The 23,085-nt window shown below is 44.5% G+C and overlaps 1 protein-coding gene and 1 long non-coding RNA gene across 3 annotated transcripts in view; one reads left to right on the forward strand and one right to left on the reverse strand.

The window, feature by feature from the left end:
* Nucleotides 1–21,344, forward strand: part of LOC137340807 (uncharacterized) — a 33,349-nt gene extending 12,005 nt beyond the window's left edge. The window contains exons 2-6 of one of the 2 annotated variants that reach the window (XM_068003604.1): nucleotides 11,034–11,087; nucleotides 12,537–12,600; nucleotides 12,821–12,902; nucleotides 13,764–13,823; nucleotides 19,736–21,344. In XM_068003604.1, the coding sequence (XP_067859705.1) occupies nucleotides 11,034–11,087; nucleotides 12,537–12,600; nucleotides 12,821–12,902; nucleotides 13,764–13,806 (243 nt within the window). In that variant the 3' untranslated portion in view covers nucleotides 13,807–13,823; nucleotides 19,736–21,344. Of the gene's footprint in view, nucleotides 1–11,033; nucleotides 11,088–12,536; nucleotides 12,601–12,820; nucleotides 12,921–13,763; nucleotides 13,824–19,735 lie in introns of both variants that reach the window. The other variant, XM_068003603.1, reaches the window with a different exon arrangement.
* LOC137340808 (uncharacterized) lies at nucleotides 6,367–22,984 on the reverse strand. The gene is made up of 2 exons (XR_010966870.1): nucleotides 22,721–22,984; nucleotides 6,367–6,562 (listed from the first exon to the last, which is right to left on the reverse strand). It is a non-coding gene; the product is annotated as an uncharacterized lncRNA (long non-coding RNA).
* Nucleotides 22,985–23,085: the final 101 nt, after the last annotated feature.

The following is a 23,085-nucleotide window of genomic DNA, read 5'->3' on the forward strand; positions in this document are numbered from 1 at the left end:
GGAATTACTCATTAGCAGGGATCATTCTGAGGAATGCCTCCATAAAGATCTATTGGCTTAGTTATATTGTCCTTTGACTTTTACATGTTGGAGAAGATGTTGGTGGCCTCTGGATCTCACACAACTCTTTCTAGAAGAGGTCACAAATCAGCCTAGCTTTTGCCTAATCCTTATTGCTTGAGGAGTAAGGAATACTCTTTTTTATTCGTTCATGGGATGTGGGCGTCGCTGGTGAGGCCAGCATTTATTGCACTTGAGAAGGTGGTGGTGAGCCGCCTTCTTGAACTGCTGCAGTCCGTGTGGTGAAGGTTCTCCCACAGTGCTGTTAGGAAGGGAGGTCCAGGATTCTGACCCAGCGACGATGAAGGAACGGCGATATATTTCCAAGTTGGGATGGTGTGTGACTTGGAGGGGAACGTGCAGGTGGTGTTGTTCCCATGTGCCTGCTGCCCTTGTCCTTTTAGGTGGTAGAGGTCACGGGTTTGGGAGGTGCTATCGAAGAAGCCTTGGTGAGTTGCTGCAGTGCACCTTGTGGATGGTACACACTGCAGCCTCAGTGCGCCGGTGGTGAAGGGAGTGAATGTTTAGGGTGGTGGATGGGGTGCCAATCAAGCGGGCTGCTTTGTCCTGGATGGTGTCGAGCTTCTTGAGTGTTGTTGGAGCTGCACTCATCGAGGCAAGTGGAGAGTATTCCATCACATTCCTGACTTGTGCCTTGTAGATGGTGGAAAGGCTTTAGGGAGTGAGGAGGTGAGTCACCCGCCGCAGAATACCCAGCCTCTGACCTGCTCTTATAGCCACAGTATTTAAGTTTCTGGTCGATGGTGACCCCCAGGATGTTGATGGTGGGGGATTCGGTGATGGTAATGCTGTTGAATGTCAAGGGGAGGTGGTTAGACTCTCTCTTGTTGGAGATGGTCGTTGCCTGGCACTTGTCTGGCGCCACTTATCAGCCCAAGCCTGGATATTGTCCAGGTCTTGCTGCATGTGGGCACGGACTGCTTCATTATTTGAGGGGTTACGAATGCAACTCAACACTGTGCAATCGCCAGCGAACATCCCATTTCTGACCTTATGATGGAGGGAAGGTCATTGATGAAGCAGCTGAAGATGGTTGGGCCTAGGACACTGCCCTGAGGAACTCCTGCAGCAATGTCCTGGGGCTGAGATGATTGGCCTCCAACAACCACTACCATCTTCCTTTGTACTTGGTATGACTCCAGCCACTGGAGAGTTTTCCCCCTGATTCCCATTGACTTCAATTTTACTAGGACTCCTTGGTGCCACACTTGGTCAAATGCTGCCTTGATGTCAAGGGCAGTCACTCTCACCTCACCTCTGGAATTCAGCTCTTTTGTCCTTGTTTGGACCAAGGCTGTAATGAGGTCTGGAGCCGAGTGGTCCTGGCGGAACCCAAACTGAGCATCGATGAGCAGGTGCCGCTTGAAAGCACTGTCAACGACACCTTCCATCACTTTGCTGATGATTGAGAGTAGACTGATGGGGCGGTAATTGGCCGGATTGGATTTGTCCTGCTTTTTGTGGACAGGACATACCTGGGCAATTTTCCACATTGTCAGGTAGATGCCAGTGTTGTAGCTGTACTGGAACAGTTTGGCTAGAGGCGCGGCTAGTTCTGGAGCACAAGTCTTCAGCACTACAGCTGGGATGTTGTCGGGGCCCATAGCCTTTGCTGTATCCAGGGCTCTCAGCCATTTCTTGATATCACGTGGAGTGAATCGAATTGGCTGAAGACTGGCTTCTGTAATGGTGGGGATATCGGGAGGAGGCCGAAATGGATCATCCACTCGGCACTTCTGGCTGAAGATGGTTGCAAATGCTTCAGCCTTGTCTTTTGCACTCACGTGCTGGACTCCACCATCATTGAGGATGGGGATGTTTACAGAGCCTCCTCCTCCCGTTAGTTGTTTTATTGTCCACCACCATTCACGACTGGATGTGGCAGGACTGCAGAGCTTTTATCTGATCCGTTGGTTGTGGAATTGCTTAGCTCTGTCTATAGCACGTTGCTTCCGCTGTTTAGCATGCATGTAGTCCTGAGTTGGCACCTCATTTTTAGGTACGCCTGGAGCTGCTCCTGGCATGCTCTTCTACACCCCTCATTGAACCAGGGTTGATCCCCTGGCTTGTTGGTAATGGTAGAGTGAGGAATATGCCGGGCCATGAGGTTACAGATTGTGCTGGAATACAATGCTGCTGCTGCTGGCCCACAGCGCCTCATGGATGTACAGTTTTGAGCTGCTAGATCTGTTCTGAATCTATCCCATTTAGCACGGTGATAGTGCCACACAACACATTGGAGGGACTTCATCTCCACGAGGACTGTGCTGTGGTCACTCCTACCAATACTGTCATGGACAGATGCATCTGCGACAGGTAGATTGGTGAGGACGAGGTCAAGTAGGTTTTTCCCTCGTATTGGTTCTCTCACCACCTGCCACAGGCCCGGTCTGGCAGCTATGTCCTTCAGGACACTGCCAGCTCGGTCAGTAGTGGTGCTACCGAGCCACTCTTGGTGATGGACATTGAAGTCCCCCACCCAGAGTACATCCTGTGCCCTTGCTACCCTCAGTGCTTCGTCCAAGTGGTGTTCAACATGGAGGAGGACTGATTCATCAGCTGAGGGAGGACGGTAGGTGGTAATCAGAAGGAGGTTTCCTTGCCCATGTTTGACCTGATGCCATGAGATTTCCTGGGGTCCGGAGTCAATGTTGAGAACTCCCAGGGCCACTCCCTCCTGACTGTATATCACTGTACCGCCACCTTTGGTGGGTCTGTCCTGCCAGTGGGACAAGACATATCCAGGGATGGAGATGGAAGAGTCTGGGACGTTGGCTGAAAGGTATGATTCTGTGAGTATGGCTATGTCAGGCTGTTGCTTGATTCGTCTGTGGGACAGCTCTCCCAATTTTGGCACAAGTCCCCAGATGTTCATGGGGAGGACTTTGCAGGGTCGACTGGGCTTGGTTTGTCTTTTTCGTGTCCGGTACCTAGTGATCCGTCCAGTTTTATTCTTCTTGTGACTTTTTTTAGTGAGATTTTACAACTGAGTGGTTTGCTGGACCATTTCAGAGGGCAGTTAAGAATCAACCACATTGCTGTGGGTCTGGAGTCACATATAGGCCAGACCGGGTAAGGACAGCAGGTTTCCTTCCCTAAAGGGCATTAGTGAACCAGATGGGTTTTTACGACAATCCAGTAGTTTCATAGCTACCATTACTAGTACTAATTTTTTTTAAATGCCAGATTTTATTTAATTAATTGAATTTAAATTCCCCAGCTGCCGTGGCGGGATTTGAACTCATGACTCTGGATTATTAGTCCAGAAACATAACCACTATGCTACCGTACTCTTGAAGCAATATGAAGTAAATATTGATCAATCTGCCCTCTGCTGATACCCAACATCCTTCTTGCACATTGTGTTCCCGAAACATCCAGCCTCTCCTTCTATGCCTTTGTCAGGATCTGTCTCTCAGCAGGATACAAGTTTTCCTTTTCACTTCTCATTATAAATCTCGTGTCTTTAATGGTTTTCAGAATCTATCAAATCTGCTTCTCAGAGAGCAGTATGTCTCTTCTTTCTCACACTCTCCTCCATTGGGCTTACAACTTCCAAGCAATCCATACTCATCCACCACTTTCACTTACTCACTGTCAGTCTCTACTTTCAACTTTCTGTGCTTGTAGTATGGCCGTAATTTTATCTTGGGAGCTGGATGTTCAAAGAAGTGAGGACTCAATGTCCACTATAGTATCCAGCAAGTATGGTAATATCCGCATAATCTAGGCCCTTTAACTTACATCATCAGGATCACCTTTGTCTTCAGTGTCTCTCCTTCCCACTGCCAGGCTGATAATATGGTCTGTGTCAGTATTGAACAAGTTGCATGACAAGATGCAGTCCTGATGGATTCTTGTCTTTAAATCATTTTGACATTTTTCATCTTGTCCTCAAGAAGGCTCTGTTCCCCTCTATATCTCCTTCAGCGGCTGGGTAACCTTTCCTGGTACTAAGTAGAGTTCTAGCAGGTCTCAGCTACCCTGAGTGTTACGCCTGCCCACAGTCTGTGAGCCACACTTGCTAATCTTTTCATACAGTATGGGAGTAACTTTGTGAGATTCTGCTCCCAGTACAGAGCTTTGCCAGTCTCAAGCACAGTAGCAGAGTTAGGGCTACATATTATAGTCCAGATTTTCTGACCTGCACTCACTGTCAAGGCTGTACACCAGGAGTAGAGCCACGACAAACTATTCCCACATATGATGATGGTGGGAATCAGCTTCAAAAAATAAATATGATCCCTAGCCTGCATTGCTCTCCTTGCATCTAGTGGCCATTTCCAGAGCAGTGTTGATGGAGCCCTGGGAGAAAGACACCTTTGGTTGGGAATGGTGTGGGGGGAGGGAGGGGAAACGTACCTATAATTATTTTTGCAGAATCCGTGTAAAATCTGTGTATCGTCTAGGAGGCAACAGATAGGGATAAATTGAAATTTCTACAGGACATGGCTGTTTAAGAACTAGCTACCTAGTTTTCGTCAGATATATTAATGACTTGGATGAAGGAATGGAGAGTTGTATATCCAAGTTCAGAGATGACATTAAGTTAGGAGGCACAGTAAGTTGTGTAGATGGGAGCAGGAAGTTACAAAGGGACATAGACAGAATGAGTGAGTGGCCAAAACTATGGTAGAAGGAGTTCAATGCGTAAGTTCCTCCACTTTGGATCTGTGAAAGACAGGTTGGAATATTTTCTTAATGATGAGAGACTAGGAGCTGTGGAGGAGCAAAGGGTCCATGTGCCCTTGTACACATCATTAAAAGCTGGTGCACGGATACAAAAAGCAATCAAAAAGGCTGATGAAATGTTGGCTCTTATCTCAAGGGGGTTGGAATTAAAAAGTGAGGAAGTGATGCTTCAGTTGTATACTGCCTTGGTCAGATCTCATCCGGAGTACTGTGTTCAGTTTTGGGCACCACGCCATTCAGGAGTGAAATCAAGAAGCACTTTTTCAAGCAAAGAATAATGGAAATTTGAACGGTCTCCTCCAAAAAGTTGAGGATTCTGGGTTGATTGAAATTTTCAAGACTGGGATCGTTAGATTTTTGTTGGGTAAGGGTATCAAGGGATATGGAGCAAAGGCGGGTAAATGGAGTTGAGGTTTAGGTCAACGATGATCTAATTGAATGGGGGCACCAGCTTGAGGGGCTGAATGGCCTATTCCTGTTCCTATATACCTATTGTGTTTGCTGATGGGAGAGGTGATTTTTAAACTATGTAGAAATGTTTATCCAGAAACAAAAGGTTGTTGTGTTTACTCCTAGATTTCCACTTCAGCGTCCCTGGCGCAGGCTTGGCACTCAAACTGGGAAATTCCACATGGTCCTGCCCTGATTCTCCAACTATTAATTTAAATGGATGGAAAGTCGCAGACTGGAGGTGCAGAATCTCCCAGTACGGGCTTCCAGCTTGCCCGAGTATCACTGAAATGGAAAATTTTCCCCTACAGTATCTGTCCAAAGTGTGTAAGAGAAAACGTTGACCCAAATACCACCTATTAAGCCAGAGGGCTGTTGTGCTGTATTTGGCATTGGAATCCCAGCAACATTTTTTTTGGTTAAATCCGTTTATTCTCCAGGAATGTGTATGTCTTTAGGACTTTACTGTGCCTATATTGTTCTTTAAGCAGTATTCGTTTCATCACCCTCCAAAAGGGTACAGCCAACAAGTGATTATTCTAATGTGAAGCTACTGAAACGAAGGAAAAACACTGATTACATACCTTGTAGGGTTGTCTTCATATCTAGAGGCATGAGCACAAAGCTTCAATTCAAGGCATGAAGACCTTACAACGTAAATAATCTTAACTTTTTAAGAAAAGGAATGATAGCCAATTTTTCTCCTTTATTCAGTAGAAATATTGCAATCAATGGCTTCTTAACAAATCTAACTCATTTTTACAGCAGGCATACAACATGGACAATAGAGAGAGAGACAGGATCTGTTCAGCAGCATTGCAGTCAGGCAGCAGTCCTCTCTATCTGCAGGATTCTGGTAAACAACGTATAAGTGACCAGTCGGGTACAACACTGGTCAGATTTCAGAAAAGCGATCAGATGGACAATGATAAATTGGAGGCCTGCACTGTAAAGCAAATTGATTCCACATCCCAGCTGGTCACCACTGAATTGCCGATGTCATTTCAGTCAGTCAGTGAAGACAAAAGTAGTGAGACTGACACAGAGCTAAATTTGAGTTTATGCACAGATAGACAAAAGCATCATGAAAGTGAAAACCAGATCAGTTCTTGGACTGGCAGAGACACAGATGGCGATGGAAACTTGTGTTTTGAAGAATTTAGTTTATTACATTATAAGCTTCAGATCAGGCACAGAGGCAGTGACTCAGAAAGTTCAAGTATGGATAGCTGTTTACCACCATCTCCGAGACTCAGTAAATGGTCATCAGTTCCTCTGTGTCTCAGCCATTCTATGGAGAGAGATGATGCTTCCAGTATTGATGACGTTAGTTCATCACCTGCCAATAGCAAGGAGAGCAGATTTACATCATATGATGAAAGTTCGAGCAGTGATATCAGTCTCCTTTCCTTTTGGAGTGACTCCAGCTTGAGTGAATCCAGTTCTAAAAATGCAGACAGTAGAAACTCGAGGAACTCCACTCTTGTTGCAAGAATGAGAACAGGATTGGCAAATACAGTTGCACAAACTGATAAAACATTGTGGCCTGTTCTGGCCAGTGAGCCCTCAGTAGCAAAGCTGGATACCAGCAATGAGGTGGTTGTAGTAGGTGACCTCCAGAACTATTTTACTGAGACTGACAGAAATGATCATGTTCTGAATGGCAGAAAGTCTGAAATCAGCTCCTGTGCACTTACCTCAGAGAAGGAGCCGCTAACTAGTTTGTGCACTCTGCAGCCAGAAGCCTTATACAGCAGAGAGCCTAACACTACAGAAGAGTTACCTAATATGGAAAATGCTGGCTATCAGATGAATACAGAGGACAGTGGAGAGCCTGTAAAATGGAGATTGGAGAAGCAATATGGAAGGAAACGAGTGAAAAATGATGTTTCTATTGTCCATAATTTCTCACATTGTGAGCAGCCTCACAAGTGGCAGGATGATAATTTGTGGGAAACAAAACCACCCCAGCAGCTTTGGCCAGAATTTGAGCAGGTAAATTTTGCCCGATGTAGTCAATCAACTCCTGATTGGGTCGAGAGGGAAGAAATTGAGTGGATATTTCTTACTGCAAGTTTCTGTAACATTTGATTAGTATCCCAAAAGCAGTGCGTGTGTTTAAGTTGCTTCTGGCTTATGATAGTACAAGCAGAAACTGTGTGATGTTAGTGTAGAGCCTTTTGGTCAGTGTCACGGGCTGATTTGACTCAGTTGGAAGAGAGATCACAAGATCTAGGTGAAGACCTTTCAGGCCCTTTGATCTCAACTTTCCAGAATACTAACCCTACTGTCTTCCATTATGTCTTTTTTAAATGAAGTCCAGTATCGTTGCCTCAATCTCCTTCTCTGGTAACCTGTTCCAGCTATTGATTAGAACATGTATGTACCTGACTCAGAACAACTGATCTACTCATAGAGTAGAGCTAAGACACAATGAGGTGAAACAGGTTGATGGATGAGGGGTAGGAAGGGGTAAAGGAATGAGTTTAAGTAATTACCCATGATATTAAAGGGGTAATTTTCTGACTGTGCGCTCCTGATAGGGGGCCTCACCCCTGAGACATGTATCGGAAATTCAGGGGTACATGGCATCATTTTCTGATCATTTAAAATATGGTTGGATAATTGTGGGTAGTGCACGCGCGACTCGAAAATGACCCATTGTAATTTTTATTCTTATTTGTATTCTTGAATGTAAGTTGTGTTCACCTTGCAAACTCTTTGTCAAAGGTCTAAGAATTGGCCCATATTGCTCATAGTGGTCATATTGCTCTTATTGGGTTAATTTACTTCAAGGCATTTAAGAATCCATTTCTCTTTTGATTTATCTCTGTTGACCTGTTTTAATTATATAAAGTATCAATCACAAAGAATCAGGAAAACCATACTACAGGTAGGTAGTGTAACTTCACCATCCTTTGATATGTTATCGTCATTCTTTGAACATGGGTAAGCCTCCACATAACAAATGTTGTCACTTTTCATACTTCCAAGATTTTGAGTGCCTCAACAATCTTCACTTTTGTTTCTTAGCTGTGACATACCTTTTTTCAATATTGTCTCCATCAAAAAAGTGGGCAGTGGCCTAGGATTCCAGAACTTCAATGTCAGTTTGGCTCAGTTAGCAGCACTCTCCTCTCTGAGTCTGAAGCTTGTGAGTTCAGGACCTACGACGGACATGAGTACATAATCTAAGTTGACCCTTCAGTGCAGTACTGAGGGAATGCTGCATTGTTGGATGAGTTTTGATGAGTGGTTAACCTAAGGCCTTGTCTACCTGCTCAGGTGGGTGTAAAAGGTCCTATGGCACTATTCAACACCTGCAGCAATGTCCTGAGACATAGTTAAGAAATAAAGATCATGGTATCAAACTGGGCAACAGTCATGTCTTGTGTTTTTTTTATTTTCTGTGGTACTGCTGTTAGTACTTTAAATACACCCATTATTTTTCTACACTTGTACAGTACACTCAAGTATAACTTTTATGACGTGGGCTTTTATATCCCTAGTACATCTGATTTAGTTCTCTGACACAGGTTTCATGTCCATTTGTGGACTGATGGTTTCCAGTTACAGTCAAAGCCTCGCTGGAATGCAGATACATTTACTGTAACCACTATACTGGATTCATAAGCCAGGCAAAGGCTGGATATTACCAGACTTAAGACAGTCATGTTAGTGTCAGGCTAAAGTTGTGCCAAGGTCCAAATACTTATAGGCAACTGTCACAAGTAAGGGCTTGATACCAATATTAGAGACAAAATATTAACAATAGGTTAGTGGTGAAGGGGCAGAAATAAGCCACCTTCATGATCGATGAGACGTCCCCACTCAAAAATAATTTTGCTTGTTTGTGCTTTCTGCTTTCAAAGCTTTCATGCAGTGACTTCAGTATTAAAATCCAAATGTGTCGAGGCTTCTTTACAACAATTTTCTCATGTGGCACCGTGCCATCCTTTAATAGCACGTGGGCAGACTGCTTTTCCTCATTTGTTCAACCTTGACATACAATTAAAAATTACCATCCACCCCTGTGGGAGAGGGAGGGAAATCACAATGGGCATCAGGGGGCCTTACTCCATTCAATCGTATTATAACCTCAATCTGAGGCCTACTTTCAGTTTTCTTTCCCTTGGCCATGGCTTAGTGGAGCACTCTCGACTCTTGAGTTAGAAGATCATGAGTTGAAGCTCTATTCCAGCACTAATCTAGGCTGACACTCCCAGTGCAGTGTTAAGGGAATACTGCACTGTTGGAGGTACTGTCTTTCAGATGATTTGTTAAACCGAGGCTCCTTTTGCCCCCTTAGGTGGATGTAAAAGATCCCATGGTATTATTTGAAGAAGAGCAGAGACCAGAATGTCCTGGGCGACATTTACCTCTCAACCAACACAATTTAACAGATTATCTGGTCATTCATCTCATTGCTGGTTGTGGGACCTTACTGTTGTTTTTCCCAAATCACAAAGTGACGACACTACAAATGTACTTCATTGGCTTAAAGGGCTTTAGTATGCCTATGATTGTGAAAGGCGCTATATAAATGCAATTTCTTTCTATCCCTGCTCTCCAGCAGCAGATGGTTTCCTGCACCAGAGATTGTTTTCATCATTTATTGGTTTTGTTTGTACCATTTCATGGTTTTGTTTTCATCACTGGACTTTCACAATTCTTAGAGTCCTTAGTTTCCACACTATTTATTGTCTGGCATCATTTTGGATCGATGCATACCAGGCATTTGCCACCTGATTTAACCTTAGTTAAATGTAGGGCCGCTGTTTCTGGTAGATGCTAATATCTGGTCTAAAATTTGCAGAGCTTGCAATAGAGATGCATCTGTGATACCATCTCTTGCTTCCTGACATCCTACGACTTGTGTTGTGAAGCCTACTACGCAGGGATTCAACTCAGGCACCCAGTCACTGCAAGTGAATTTTGGCCTCCAGAATGCCCAAGCTTGACTCATGGCACATGGAAACTGAGCTCAAGCAATACTTGGTCCTATTTTCCTAAAATTCTATTGTAGTCACTCTCGATTGGCAGAAATTATGACATGTTTATGGTAGGAGTTTTATTTGATAAAACTCCATCTTGTTCAAAATTCATATACAATGAATAAGGTATAAATTAAATCCTACACTATAGCAGTGTTTGGGAGTTTTACTGAAGACTGTGATAGCACATTTTCTAAAAACATAAGAGCAAGAATGAGAAAACCTCTGACAACATCTCTAAGATGTTTTGATCTGAGATTGTCCACATGATTTTCCCACCTGTGACATATAAAGGCACCTCCCTGGCTTGACATGTTCATTCGTTTCCTTATTATTAGTGGTGCACTCTTTCCTTCTCGTTAGAAAGGTTATTCCACATAATGGGCCAGAAATGGCCATTCAGCCCATCATGGTCCATTTTGTTAACCACAACAGCTCTCTTTTTTCTTTTTAATACCTGCCATTTTTCCATTAGAAACATAGGCCCATTCTACCTATGTGAAATGATTTAGCTTATACGGCATATTTATTGAACTCATACTTCCAACAGGTCAGTAGGCTTCAACACTGTTTTCCCGATTTTCTAACAAGCCCTCCCTTCAAGCACAGCTCTGCGGGAATGCAAAATGGATTATATGTGAAGAATTACTTTTTATTTAGAAAAAAAAATAGCTTTTCAGTTTTCCCAGCTAATAAGGCAAAAATTGGAAGATACGAAAAACATCTAGGAGGTTTCAAACACGGTGTCAAGTGCTCCAGAGTTTGTAGGGTTGGTGTTTTGCCTGTTAATGAAGCACAATTTTGTTCATTGCCTAGGACAAGATCGAACCCTCAGAGGAGGTAGATCTGCGGAGACACGGTGGAGGAGAAGTAAGATTTTTTTTTCTTTATCACAAGACCTTGCTAGAGTTTTCAATCTGGGGTTTGTCCTTTTTGAAGAGTCCTATCTCTGGAGTTGGGTCTCTTTTTAGGAGCTTTAAGAAGTTATTGGTGCAGAATTTTATAGGATACTTCACCATGACTGTGGAATAAATGGGAGTCTTGTAACAACATGGGTTGAAGGCTATCTGTCAAGGCCAAAGCAGGCTGTTTGTACTGGGTCTACTATGCCAGCTTGGACCCACCCATGCTTCCCTTGTAGTTGACTCGGCCATTTGTCAGTTTCATAACAAGCGTGGCAATGAATCTGTGGTCCCAAAAAGGGGGTCCAAGTAGCAGGACTTGCAGTTCTTTCGGCAGGCTGCAATCCAGAAGTGTTTGCTTTCACATACATTCAGCAAGAATTTTATATCTTCAGGACTCATGGTCCTGTGTTTGATGAGGACACCAAGTGCCTGTCAAAGAACCACCTCGCCTGTTGATGAAAGATTTCCCTACCCTATTTTACACACGTTAAATGTCAAACTAATAACTAGATTTAGGCAGTAGTTTTATCAATAACAAAATAGATCAGGTAGGTTGGTTAAATGTAGGTGAGCATCTCTGGAGTAGTGACCATAATATGATCAGGTTTACAGTCTACATAGAAAGGGAAAAGGTTGGTGCAAAAACAAAGACACCAGATTGAAATAGGGCAGATTTTAGGAAGATGACAAGTGAGCTAGGTGAGGCAGAAAGAAATTGGCACACAGGACTGTAGATCAAGAATGGGATATTTTTAAAAAGCAGATTATAACGATACATAATAAATATATACCATTAAAAAGGAGACTACTTCCAAGTTTCAGAATGCTGCAAATAAATAGAGGTTAGAAACAAAGTAAAATTGAAGAAGAGGGCCTATCAGGGCATTAGATATGATCAAAATAAGAGAGAATATGAGGAAAGAGGGTAAGGAAAGCACGAAGGAGCATCATGAGAGAACCTCATAAAATATTAAAAGGAATGGGCAAGAAAGTGGCAGATGGGATTCAATGTCAGTAATTGTGAAGTGGTACATTTTGTTAAAAAATAAAACTAATTATACTTTGAATAGAGACACTGGTGTGGCCAACTTTAGGGCAGAGGTGTTTGTATGCTCTGGATTGAGGGATGATGATATTAACATCTCTGGATAGATAAAGAATTCTTTATACAGAATTCTTTAACTGGTAATTGTCTCGTATCCAACAGGCTCACAGACTCTTGAATATCCAAGTTCAAATACATCTGCAAGGGTCACTTACACTTGGTCTTTTAAGTTTCATTTCTCTTGGCCAAGTAACTGGGAGGGGGGAGAGAGTGCATGTAATGCTCCTTTGTGTAAAAGTAAAGATGATGAACCTACACAGTGAATCAAATCGCAACCTTGCAATACAAACACAATCTTTGTTTTTGTAGGGGAGAGAAGTTCTGGAGCATCCACCTGCAACTAGTGCAACACAGAATATAATGGAACAGATTGGTAAGTCACAGTAAATACCGCAACAGTAGACCTTCCAGTGTGATTTAATATACCATCAATCTTTAAAAATACATAGAACTCTAAATGTATTTTTCAAGCAAGTAATGTAACATTCTTTAATGCATGAGCCTGGGTTGCATGGTAGACTAGAACATGCGCTTCTATCGGGGAACTGAAAGAAAATCTAATGCAGATAGCACTTTTTTTTATGTCTTACCAGAGCAAGCTGTCCAGGAGACACTCGATCACAACAGAGAGCGCTCAGAATTTATTCGAGTTAGACGGGCACCACCTGCTCCAAGGTTTGAAACTCTGCCTAGGTAAAGGACTGCAGCTCACAATCACTAGCTATTCACTCACCCATCATCCTACAATTTTGAGGGAGTCACAAATAGAACCTTTTGTAATGACAAAATGCTCCACTGCTGGGAAAAACTGATTGCAGTTACAGAGACGATTTTGTTTGTACACTATAGGGACAATTCTGCAACCTGGAACTCCCAGCAGGGAGCAGTGCTCACGGGGAACGTCTCTCATTCTAATGGATGCCAAATCACGGCTGCGCACCTGCAATTTCACGAGGTCCGCTCCCCGCAAGCGTCACTCCCTCCATGTGCTGCTCTCTCAGAGCCACTCCCTGCATGCACCACTCTCCCTGAGCGCCACTTTGTGGAATCATCCCTTGCGCATAGTGAAATCATAAATATGTTTATAAACAGCACATTTATGATTTCCCTGTGGCGTACAGAGGTACTTTCCCACTTTCTGGAAGGAGACTTCGAGCGTAAATCTACCTTGAAGGTGTAAAATAGAACAAAGTTGGAGATATCTCCAAATCAGCCATTTTCTTGCTTTGTGGGAGACCCCCTTCCTGAGTTATTTGGCTGTGGTCAATTCTGGAGTCTTCAGTGAGCTGTGGCTGTGAGCGTAAGCTGGTTACTTTCAACAGATGGAGAGTGTTTTATTTTCATTGCTTGTCTTTTTGTCTTGTACCCTTGAAAATTTGTAACCAATATAAAAAAGTGTGCATGATATGTTCTGTACCTCAAATAAAGAGTTGAAGGTTGAGGCAGAGGTAGGTTCTGAGTGTGGTTACATCTTGGATTTTGTTCCTTTTTGTTGAAGTGCTGTCAATCAGTGTGTGTGCTCTGTGTCTTTTACAGGGATGATGTACTGCAGCCTAGAAGCTCGCATTCCTCTGACTAGATTTGGCTCAGTTTCGGGTAAGTTCCACTGCCAAACAGGCAGCTGAATGCAACATATTCAGCTCGAACCTCCTCATTATTCAGGACCTCGCAACATTATCTGGAGGAAGTTCACAGGTTTAGGTTCTTAGCAGCACATCTCCATGCGGAGGTACGGATCAGAGCTATTTTCCCATAAATTTCCCTCAATTCAATCTGAAATTCTCACCAAGCAGTTTTAAACTTGTACATAGGAACATAGCAAAGTACGGGACCACAAAAGACAGCAGTCCATCTGGCCAGTTCCAAAAACTAACACCCCTCAAACATGGGCAAGGAAACCTCCTGCTGATTACCACCTACCGCCCTCCCTCAGCTGATGAATCAGTCCTCTGCCATGTTGAACACCACTTGGAGGAAGCACTGAGGTAGCATGGGCACAGAATGTACTCTGGGCGGGGGACTTCAATGTCCATCACCAAGAGTGGCTCGGTAGCACCACTACTGACCGAGCTGGCCAAGTCCTGAAGGACATAGCTGCCAGACTGGGCCTGTGGCAGGCGGTGAGCGAACCAACATGAGGGAAAAACTTACTTGACCTCGTCCTCACCAATCTACCTGTTGCAAATGCATCTGTCCATGACAGTATTGGTAGGAATGACCACCGCACAATCCTCGTGGAGACGAAGTCCCGTCTTCGGACTGAGGATATCATCCAACGTGTTGTGTGGCACTACCACCGTGCTAAATGGGATAGATGCAGAACAGATCTAGCAGCTTAAAACTGGGCATCCATGAGGCGCTGTGGGCCATCAGCAGCAGCAGAATTGTATTCCAGCACAATCTGTAACCCCATGGACCGGCATATTCATAGAGTCATAGAGTTATACAGCACGGATAGAGGCCCTTCGGCCCATCGTGTCCGCGCCGGCCATCAAGCCCTGTCTAATCTAATCCCATATTCCAGCATTTGGTCCGTAGCCTTGTATGCTATGGCATTTCAAGTGCTCATCCAATTGCTTCTTGAATGTTGTGAGGGTTCCTGCCTCCACAACCCTTTCATGCAGTGAGTTCCAGACTCCAACCACCCTCTGGGTGAAAAAGTTCTTTCTCAAATCCCCTCTAAACCTCCCGCCTTTTACCTTGAATCTATGCCCCCTTGTTATAGAACCCTCAACGAAGGGAAAAAGCTCCTTAGTATCCATCCTATCTGTGCCCCTCATAATTTTGTACACCTCAATCATGTCCCCCCTCAGCCTCCTCTGCTCCAAGGAAAACAAACCCAATCTTCCCAGTCTCTCATCATAGCTGAAGCGCTCCAGCCCTGGTAACATCCTGGTGAATCTCCTCTGCACCCTCTCCAAAGCGATCACATCCTTCCTGTAGTGTGGCGACCAGAACTGCACACAGTACTCCAGCTGTGGCCGAACCAGTGTTCTATACAGCTCCATCATAACCTCCTTGCTCTTATATTCTATGCCTCGGCTAATAAAGGCAAGTATCCCAGATGCCTTCTTTACCACCTTATTTACCTGTTCCGCCGCCTTCAGGGATCTGTGAACTTGCACACCAAGATCCCTCTGACCCTCTGTCTTGCCTAGGGTCCTCCCATTCATTGTGTATTCCCTTGCCTTGTTAGTCCCTCCAAAGTGCATCACCTCGCACTTTTCCGGGTTAAATTCCATTTGCCACTGTTCCGCCCATCTGACCAACCCATCTATATCGTCCTGCAGACTGAGGCTATCCTCCTCGCTATTTACCACCCTACCAATTTTTGTATCATCAGCGAACTTACTGATCATACCTTTTACATTCATATCCAAGTCATTAATGTAGACCACAAACAGCAAGGGACCCAGCACCGATCCCTGTGGTACCCCACTGGCCACAGGCTTCCAGTCACAAAAACAACCTTCGACCATCACCCTCTGCCTTCTGCCACTAAGCCAGTTTTGTATCCAAAGTGCCAAGGCACCCTGGATTCCATGGGCTCGTACCTTCTTGACCAGTCTCCTGTGCGGGACTTTATCGAAGGCCTTACTGAAATCCATGTATACCACATCCACTGCGTTACCCTCATCCACACGCCTAGTCACCCCCTCAAAAAATTCAATCAAATTAGTCAGACATGATCTTCCCTTGACAAAGCCATGTTGACTATCCCGGATTAATCCTTGCTTCTCCAAGTGGAGACTAATTTTGTCCTTCAGAATTTTTTCCAATAATTTTCCTACCACTGATGATAGGCTCACTGGCCTATAGTTCCCCGGTTTTTCCCTACTCCCCTTCTTGAATAATGGTACTACATTAGCGGTTCTCCAGTCCTCTGGCACATCCCCTGTGGCCAGAGAGGTTCTGAATATATGTGTTAGAGCCCCCGCAATCTCCTCCTTTGCCTCACACAGTAGCCTGGGATACATTTCGTCCGGGCCTGGGGATTTATCCATTTTTAGGCCTGCTAAAACCGCCAATACCTCCTCCCGCTCGATGTTAATATGTTCGAGTATATCACAGTCCCCCTGCCGTATTTCTATGTCTACATCGTCCTTCTCCATAGTGAAAACAGATGCAAAAAATTCATTTAGAACCCCTCCTACATCTGCCGGCTCCACACACACATTGCCATTTTTGTCCCTAATGGGCCCTATTTTTTCCCTAGTCATCCTCTTACCCTTAATATACTTATAAAACATCTTAGGATTTTCCTTTATTTTTCCTTTATTCCTCACTCTACAATTACCAACAAGCCAGGGGATCAACCCTGGTTCAATGAGGAGTGTAGAAGAGCATGCCAGGAGCAGCACCAGGCATACCTAAAAATGAGGTGCCAACCTGGTGAAGCTACAACTCAGGACTACATGCATGTTAAACAGCGGAAGCAACATGCTATAGACAGAGCTAAGCGATTCCAACGGATCAGATCAAAGCTCTGCAGTCCTGCCACATCCAGTTGTGAATGGTGGTGGACAATTAAACAACTAACGGGAGGAGGAGGCTCTGCAAACATCCCCATCCTCAATGATGGCGGAGTCCAGCACGTGAGTGCAAAAGACAAGGCTGAAGCGTTTGCAACCATCATCAGCCAGAAGTGCCGAGTGGATGATCCATCTCGGCCTCCTCCCGATAGCCCCACCATCACAGCAGCCAGTCTTAAGCCAATTCGATTCACTCCATGTGATATCAAGAAACGGCTGAGTGCACTGGATACAGCAAAGGCTATGGACCCCAACAACATCCCAGCAGGACAAATCCAATCCGGCCAATTACTGCCCCATCAGTCTACTCTCGATCATCAGCAAAGTGATGGAAGGTGTCGTTGACAGTGCTATCAAGCGACACTTACTCACCAATAACCTGCTCACCCATGCTCAGTTTGGGTTCCACCAGGACCACTCTGCTCCAGACCTCATTACAGCCTTGGTCCAAACATGGACAAAAGAGCTGAATTCCAGAGGTGAGGTGAGAGTGACTGCCCTTGACATCAAAGCAGCATTTGACTGAGTGTGGCACCAAGGAGCCCTAGTAAAATTGAAGTCAATGGGAATCGGGGGGAAAACTCTCCTGTGGCTGAAGTCATAATTAGCACAAAGAAAGATGGTAGTGGTTGTTGGAGGCCAATCATCTCAGTCCCAGGACATGGCTGCAGGAGTTCCTCAAGGCAGTGTCCCAGGCCCAACCATCTTCAGCTGCTTCATCAATGACCTTCCCTCCATCATAGTCAGAAATGGGGATGCTCGCTGATGATTGCACAGTGTTCAGTTCCATTCGCAACCCCTCAAATAATGAAGCAGTCCGAGCCCGCATGCAGCAAGACCTGGACAACATCCAGGCTTGGGCTCATATGTGGCAAGTAACATTCCCGCCAGACAAGTGCAAGGCAATGGCCATCTCCAACAAGAAAGAGTCTAACCACCTCCCCTTGACATTCAAGGGCATTACCATTGTCGAATTCCCCACCATCTGCATTCTGGGGGTCACCATTGACCAGAAACTTAACTGGACCAGCTACATAAATACTGTGGCTACAAGAGCAGGTCAGAGGCTGGGTATTCTGCGGCGAGTGACTCACCTCCTCACTCCCTAAAGCCTTTCCACCATCTACAAGGCACAAGTCAGGAGTGTGATGGAATACTCTCCACTTGCCTGGATGAGTGCAGCTCCAACAACACTCAAGAAGCTCGACACCATCCAGGACAAAGCAGCCCGCTTGATTGGCACCCCATCCACCACCCTAAACATTCACTCCCTTCACCACCGGCGCACTGTGGCTGCAGTGTGTACCATCCACAGGATGCACTGCAGCAACTCGCCAAGGCTTCTTCGACAGCATCTCCCAAACCCACGACCTCTACCACCTAGAAGGACAAGAGCAGCAGGCGCATGGGAACAACACCACCTGCACATTCCCCGCCAAGTCCCACACCATCCCGACTTGGAAATATATCGCCGTTCCTTCATCGTCGCTGGGTCAAAATCCTGGACGTCCCTTCCTAACAGCACTGTGGGAGAACCTTCTCCACATGGGCTGCAGCGGTTCAAGAAGGCAGCTCACCACCACCTTCTCAAGGGCAATTAGGGATGGGCAATAAATGCCGGTCTCGCCAGCGACGCCCACATCCCATGAACGAATAAAAAAAATAAATAAAGTTGAGGTGAGTTGCTCACATCATTTCTGATGCTTGTCTGTCTTGTTCTCTCCAGGCAATGCACCAGTCCCAAGCACATGGGCAGGTGATGCTCCCATGCTGATTGGGAGGCCATGCACATCTCCCTACTTCTCGTCTGCTAAACCATGGGAAATGAATCTAGGACTTGGGGCAAAAACTGAACACGTTGACATTTGATTTTACATTTTTTGCGGGCTAGTGTGAATACTTTTTCTGATCTGGGAGGTTTTGTGTGTGAAAGTAAAGTGCATTCTTACTGACACTGACTTGCACTTGGCCTGTGCACAGCAGAATCATTGAATGTTTCAGCACAGAAATAGGCCATTAGGCCTTTCAAGTTTGCTACAGTTTTTCTTCACATGAGCTGCCTGGTCTAATCCCACTCTCCTCACTCCTCATCCTTGATATTCCACTTTTTTTAAGCAACTATCATTCTCTTTTAAAAGAATTTCTGGACTTGGCTTCAGTGACGATTCTAACCACTCTGTGCAAAGAATGTTTTTAATCTTGGTTATTTCTTGGGGCTGAGACTAATTATATCACACCCCCATTACAGTCCTAATTAAAAAGAAAAACGAAAGATGTACTTTTTGAAGCGTAGTCACTGTTGTAATGTAGGAAACCCGGCAGCTAATTTGCACGCAGCATGGTCCCACAAACAGCAATGAGATGATGAACAGATAATCTGTTTTCGTGACATTGGTTGAGGGATAAACATTGGCCAGGACACCAGGCAGAACTCCCTTGTTCTTCTTTGAAAAGTGCCATGGGATCTTTCACGTCCACCTGAGAGGGCGGATGGGACCTAGGTTTAACGTCTCATCCGAAAGACGGCTCCTCCAATAGTGCAGCACTCCCTCAATACTACACTGAGCTGTCAACCTAGATTATGCACTCAAGTCTCTGGAGTGGGGCTCGAATCCACGACCTTCTGACTCAGATGAGAGTGCTACCACTGAGCCACAGCTGACGCAATTAGTTGAAGTTAACTGATTCAGCAGAGACTGGGGATCAAAGCTGAAACTTTCTGGTCTGTATTGGTTAATGCTACAGCAGGAAGAGCCTTTACTCAGTGGGTCATTGGGAGGACTGTACGTATGGCTGCTTATGATCAATATACACCTATTTGGGTCTGACCATTTCATGGGTCGGATCTGAAAGTGTGATTGTAAGGAGCTATTCAGACCTGTGGCCAGGTTACCGTGTCATTATAACAGTGAGTGGTGTAGGGTGAAGGAGCTCTGACACAGTAACACTAACCATTAGTCTGCTTTGTCCCTTTAGGTGACTTTTGTGCTGTTGCTTCTACTTCTTGAGTGAACTTCGACCTTTGAGGGTTCTGAACTTGCAGGAGTTGCTGTCTTGCTTAGTTATTCGCAAACTTCATGCGCTGCTGCTGGATTTAGGTCACCTTTCTATTTTAATCGATAATATTACAATTGAAAACAAGAACATGCATTTTTAAAGTGTTTGCTAGTATGATAAATGTGTTTTATTTGATGCATCTTTGAACAGTCTTAACATCCGGCAAGTCTGCTCGCCACTTGAAGGTTATCCCACAAGCCTTGGCCCAGGATCTCTCTCTTCTGGCAGTCTTATTGTGGGATTTTGTTTAATTTCAAATTGGAAAGTGAAGTGTTAGATTTTATATTTATGGCCGTTGCATTGTTTGAGACCTGTTAATATGCTTGAGTTAGCTGGGTGGCATTCACCAGCACTGCCGGTGAAGTGCCTCCTGGATCAGGTTTCCTTTTCTATATTATCTCCCATTGTTTATAAGTAAGGCTGGTAATTTGTCATTGTGTGACATGCTGTGAAAAATTCCAATATTTTTGTAATCCACAGTGATTAGCATGATTTTTGACCCCAAAGTGTGATTTTTCTTAAATTTCAACTTTTTATCAGAAGTCTTAAAACTTTGCTATCAACCTCTTTGTCAAATAGAGTAATTTTAAAATATAGAAGCTTAAACATAAGCATCAGCTGGAGCTGTAGGGTGATGCCACGCTGCAGCTCCCCTGGCTCAGCTCAGTGTCGCCCGCTCCCCATGATTCAGTACCGTACAGTTAGTTCCAACATGCTCCAGCTGATTCTGGTGCTCATGTTTAAGTTTCTACATCTTTAAAAGTACAATTATCAAACAGATATGATAGTGGCAAGGATTTTTTTTAAACAAATTTCCTATTGCTCATTCTGCTGGCACAGTTGTCAGCTATCTTATTACAGCACTATTTATTTCCTGATTGTTACCTCATCATCTGCCCTGTATCTTTATTTATCAATGCTCGTTGACTGCAGGCCTCATTTCTCTCCTTTGCTCATTTTCTTTTTACACTATTTATCAATGACCTAACACTGACTGGGAGTCGAGTGCTTAGTCAGGCCTGTGCTTGGGTGAGTTTGGTCCTCTGCTGATTGCACTGTGGGGAGGTGAGTGGTTCCAAAATACTAACTATCCAGTCCAACCAGCTTGAGTTGCATTTATGGGGATGTCTGCAATTCACCCTATCGCACTAGGTCAACACTGAACCGGACTGCCGGCTGTGATGAGTGCTCATCCTGTGTCACCGCTGTTGGTTGTGTCAGATCATGATCAGTAGACAAGCACACAGAGTGAGTGGGGAATTTTTCAAATTTGCGGAACTGGCAGCGAATCTCGCCGGCTGGCACTTCGTATTAAAAATTTTGCCACTTGCCTCCCGTGATTTTCTGTCCATGTGGAAGAAAGTTGTAGGCATCACACACCTGAATTTCCAATATCTAATACCCTACCCCCGTCAGGTCCTGCAATCATCTTTCCCTCTTGACTAGAGGCTGGAGTCAAATGGTGGTGTTGCAGCAGCCAATAAAGGAGAAAATGTGAGGAAAATAAATGCATCTTTTAAAAAAAAAACTTTCCCAGTCTGCTCTGTGTGTTTCTTTCACCCTACCTACAGAAGTTAGCCTTGAATCACTGGATGACCTTCAGTTTCAGGATTGCTTATAACTGACAGAATTATTCTCTCTACTTTGAAGAGTTAGTTTAAAGTGGAATTTCAGAAATCTGCCTACAACCCGCAGTTAGCCCAGTGAGTAATGTAGCATTCAGTGTGGTACTGAGCCATACAAACTAAGAAGGTCCCAGCTTCCATCTCTGCTCTGTGCTAAGTTGGCTGATCTTAGCGAGGCAGATAGTGGGATCACTTCACTGTGCCTGGGCTATGGAAAAGACAAATCAAACATGGTTCTACTCCTAACTGCTGTCCTGTGATTCCTTCTGGGAACTGTGTGTGGGTGGAGATTGGGTGAGAACTTGGCTATGGTGCCCCTATAGTTCTATAGTCTGCCAACACTCACTGGGGGTTATTTTGACTTTGGGTGAAAGTGTAAAACAGCCAATACCAATTCTGCCACCTGTTACAGATCTTTCCTGATTTTCATTTCCATTGACCTCAGTGGATGTTCTGCAAAAAGATCCCAGCATTGTTGGATGGTACTAAGATAGCTCTTTCAGAGAGCTGGCAGAAGCACGATGGGCCGATTGGCATTCTGTGTTCTGACTTTGTACTCCCTTTGGGCAGTTGCCTATCTTTCCCATGAGCTAGTCCCAGAATTCCAATACCAATTCGGGTAAAAACGGAGTTCTGTTAATCAGCTTACTTAGCCTGGTCCTGTCCTGATGTCTGCACATGCTTTGTTTCCAGCAGGGGTCACTGGATATTAACCAAGATTTTTCCTCTCTATAATCCAGGGGTGCTGAAGCCAACTGTCACACCACAAATGCCGCCCTCAGTAAGACCAGCAAACTCCATACAGACCAGGAATAGAATCGGTGATCCTTTGCTCAGTGTGGCTTCAACTAGGCCAGGCAGTGTGTTTTACCCAGTGGGGTACTGACGGAAGTCTATGGGCCTGAGTTTAATTCAAGTTACTGCTCAAATGATTTTTGAAATAGCAGGAACGTGGTTCAGTACAAATGTAAAGGATATACATTTTTTAAAAATACAAAGAGTTTAACTATAAGGAGGATTAGAATAATTCTAAAAATCAGGAAAGGCCAGAAAAATATCATCTCATTGCAGATAGCACCTCAGATAGAGGCAATAGATAAAGGGTAAAAAATTACACGTGAAGATTTGTCTAAGCTGTGGATCAGCTGTCCAGGGTTGGCTGAGGACGAGCTAGGCAATACCAGATAACGGCTGAAATCCTTACCAAAAAGGTTAAATACTTGTAGGGTAGACAAAACAATAAAGGGGTGACTTTCCTTGTCATTTCTAGCATACTTACTGTGTACGAACAGCGCAGGAAATTCTTTTAGCGAGGACATTCAGATGGAAGCCGTTTCCACCGCTTGTGGGCTTTTAAAACACTCCCCCGGAGTTTCTCGCAACTTTTTGAGCTTTCCCGCAATCCACCTGTTGAGTCTCCACTGGCCTCGTTTGCATATGTCTGAGTGAGAGTTGTAAACAATTTTACAACACCAAGTTATAGTCCAACGATTTTATTTTTAATCCCACAAGCTTTCGGGGGCTTTCCCCTTCAGGCGGTGTGGAAATGACCGCCCGAGGAAGGGGAAAGCCCCCGAAAGCTTGTGGGATTAAAAATAAAATCGTTGGACTATAACTTGGTGTTGTAAAATTGTTTACAATTGT

The sequence above is a fragment of the Heptranchias perlo genome, chromosome 22, assembly GCF_035084215.1.
Source record: "Heptranchias perlo isolate sHepPer1 chromosome 22, sHepPer1.hap1, whole genome shotgun sequence".
Classification (NCBI taxonomy): Eukaryota; Metazoa; Chordata; class Chondrichthyes; order Hexanchiformes; family Hexanchidae; genus Heptranchias; species Heptranchias perlo.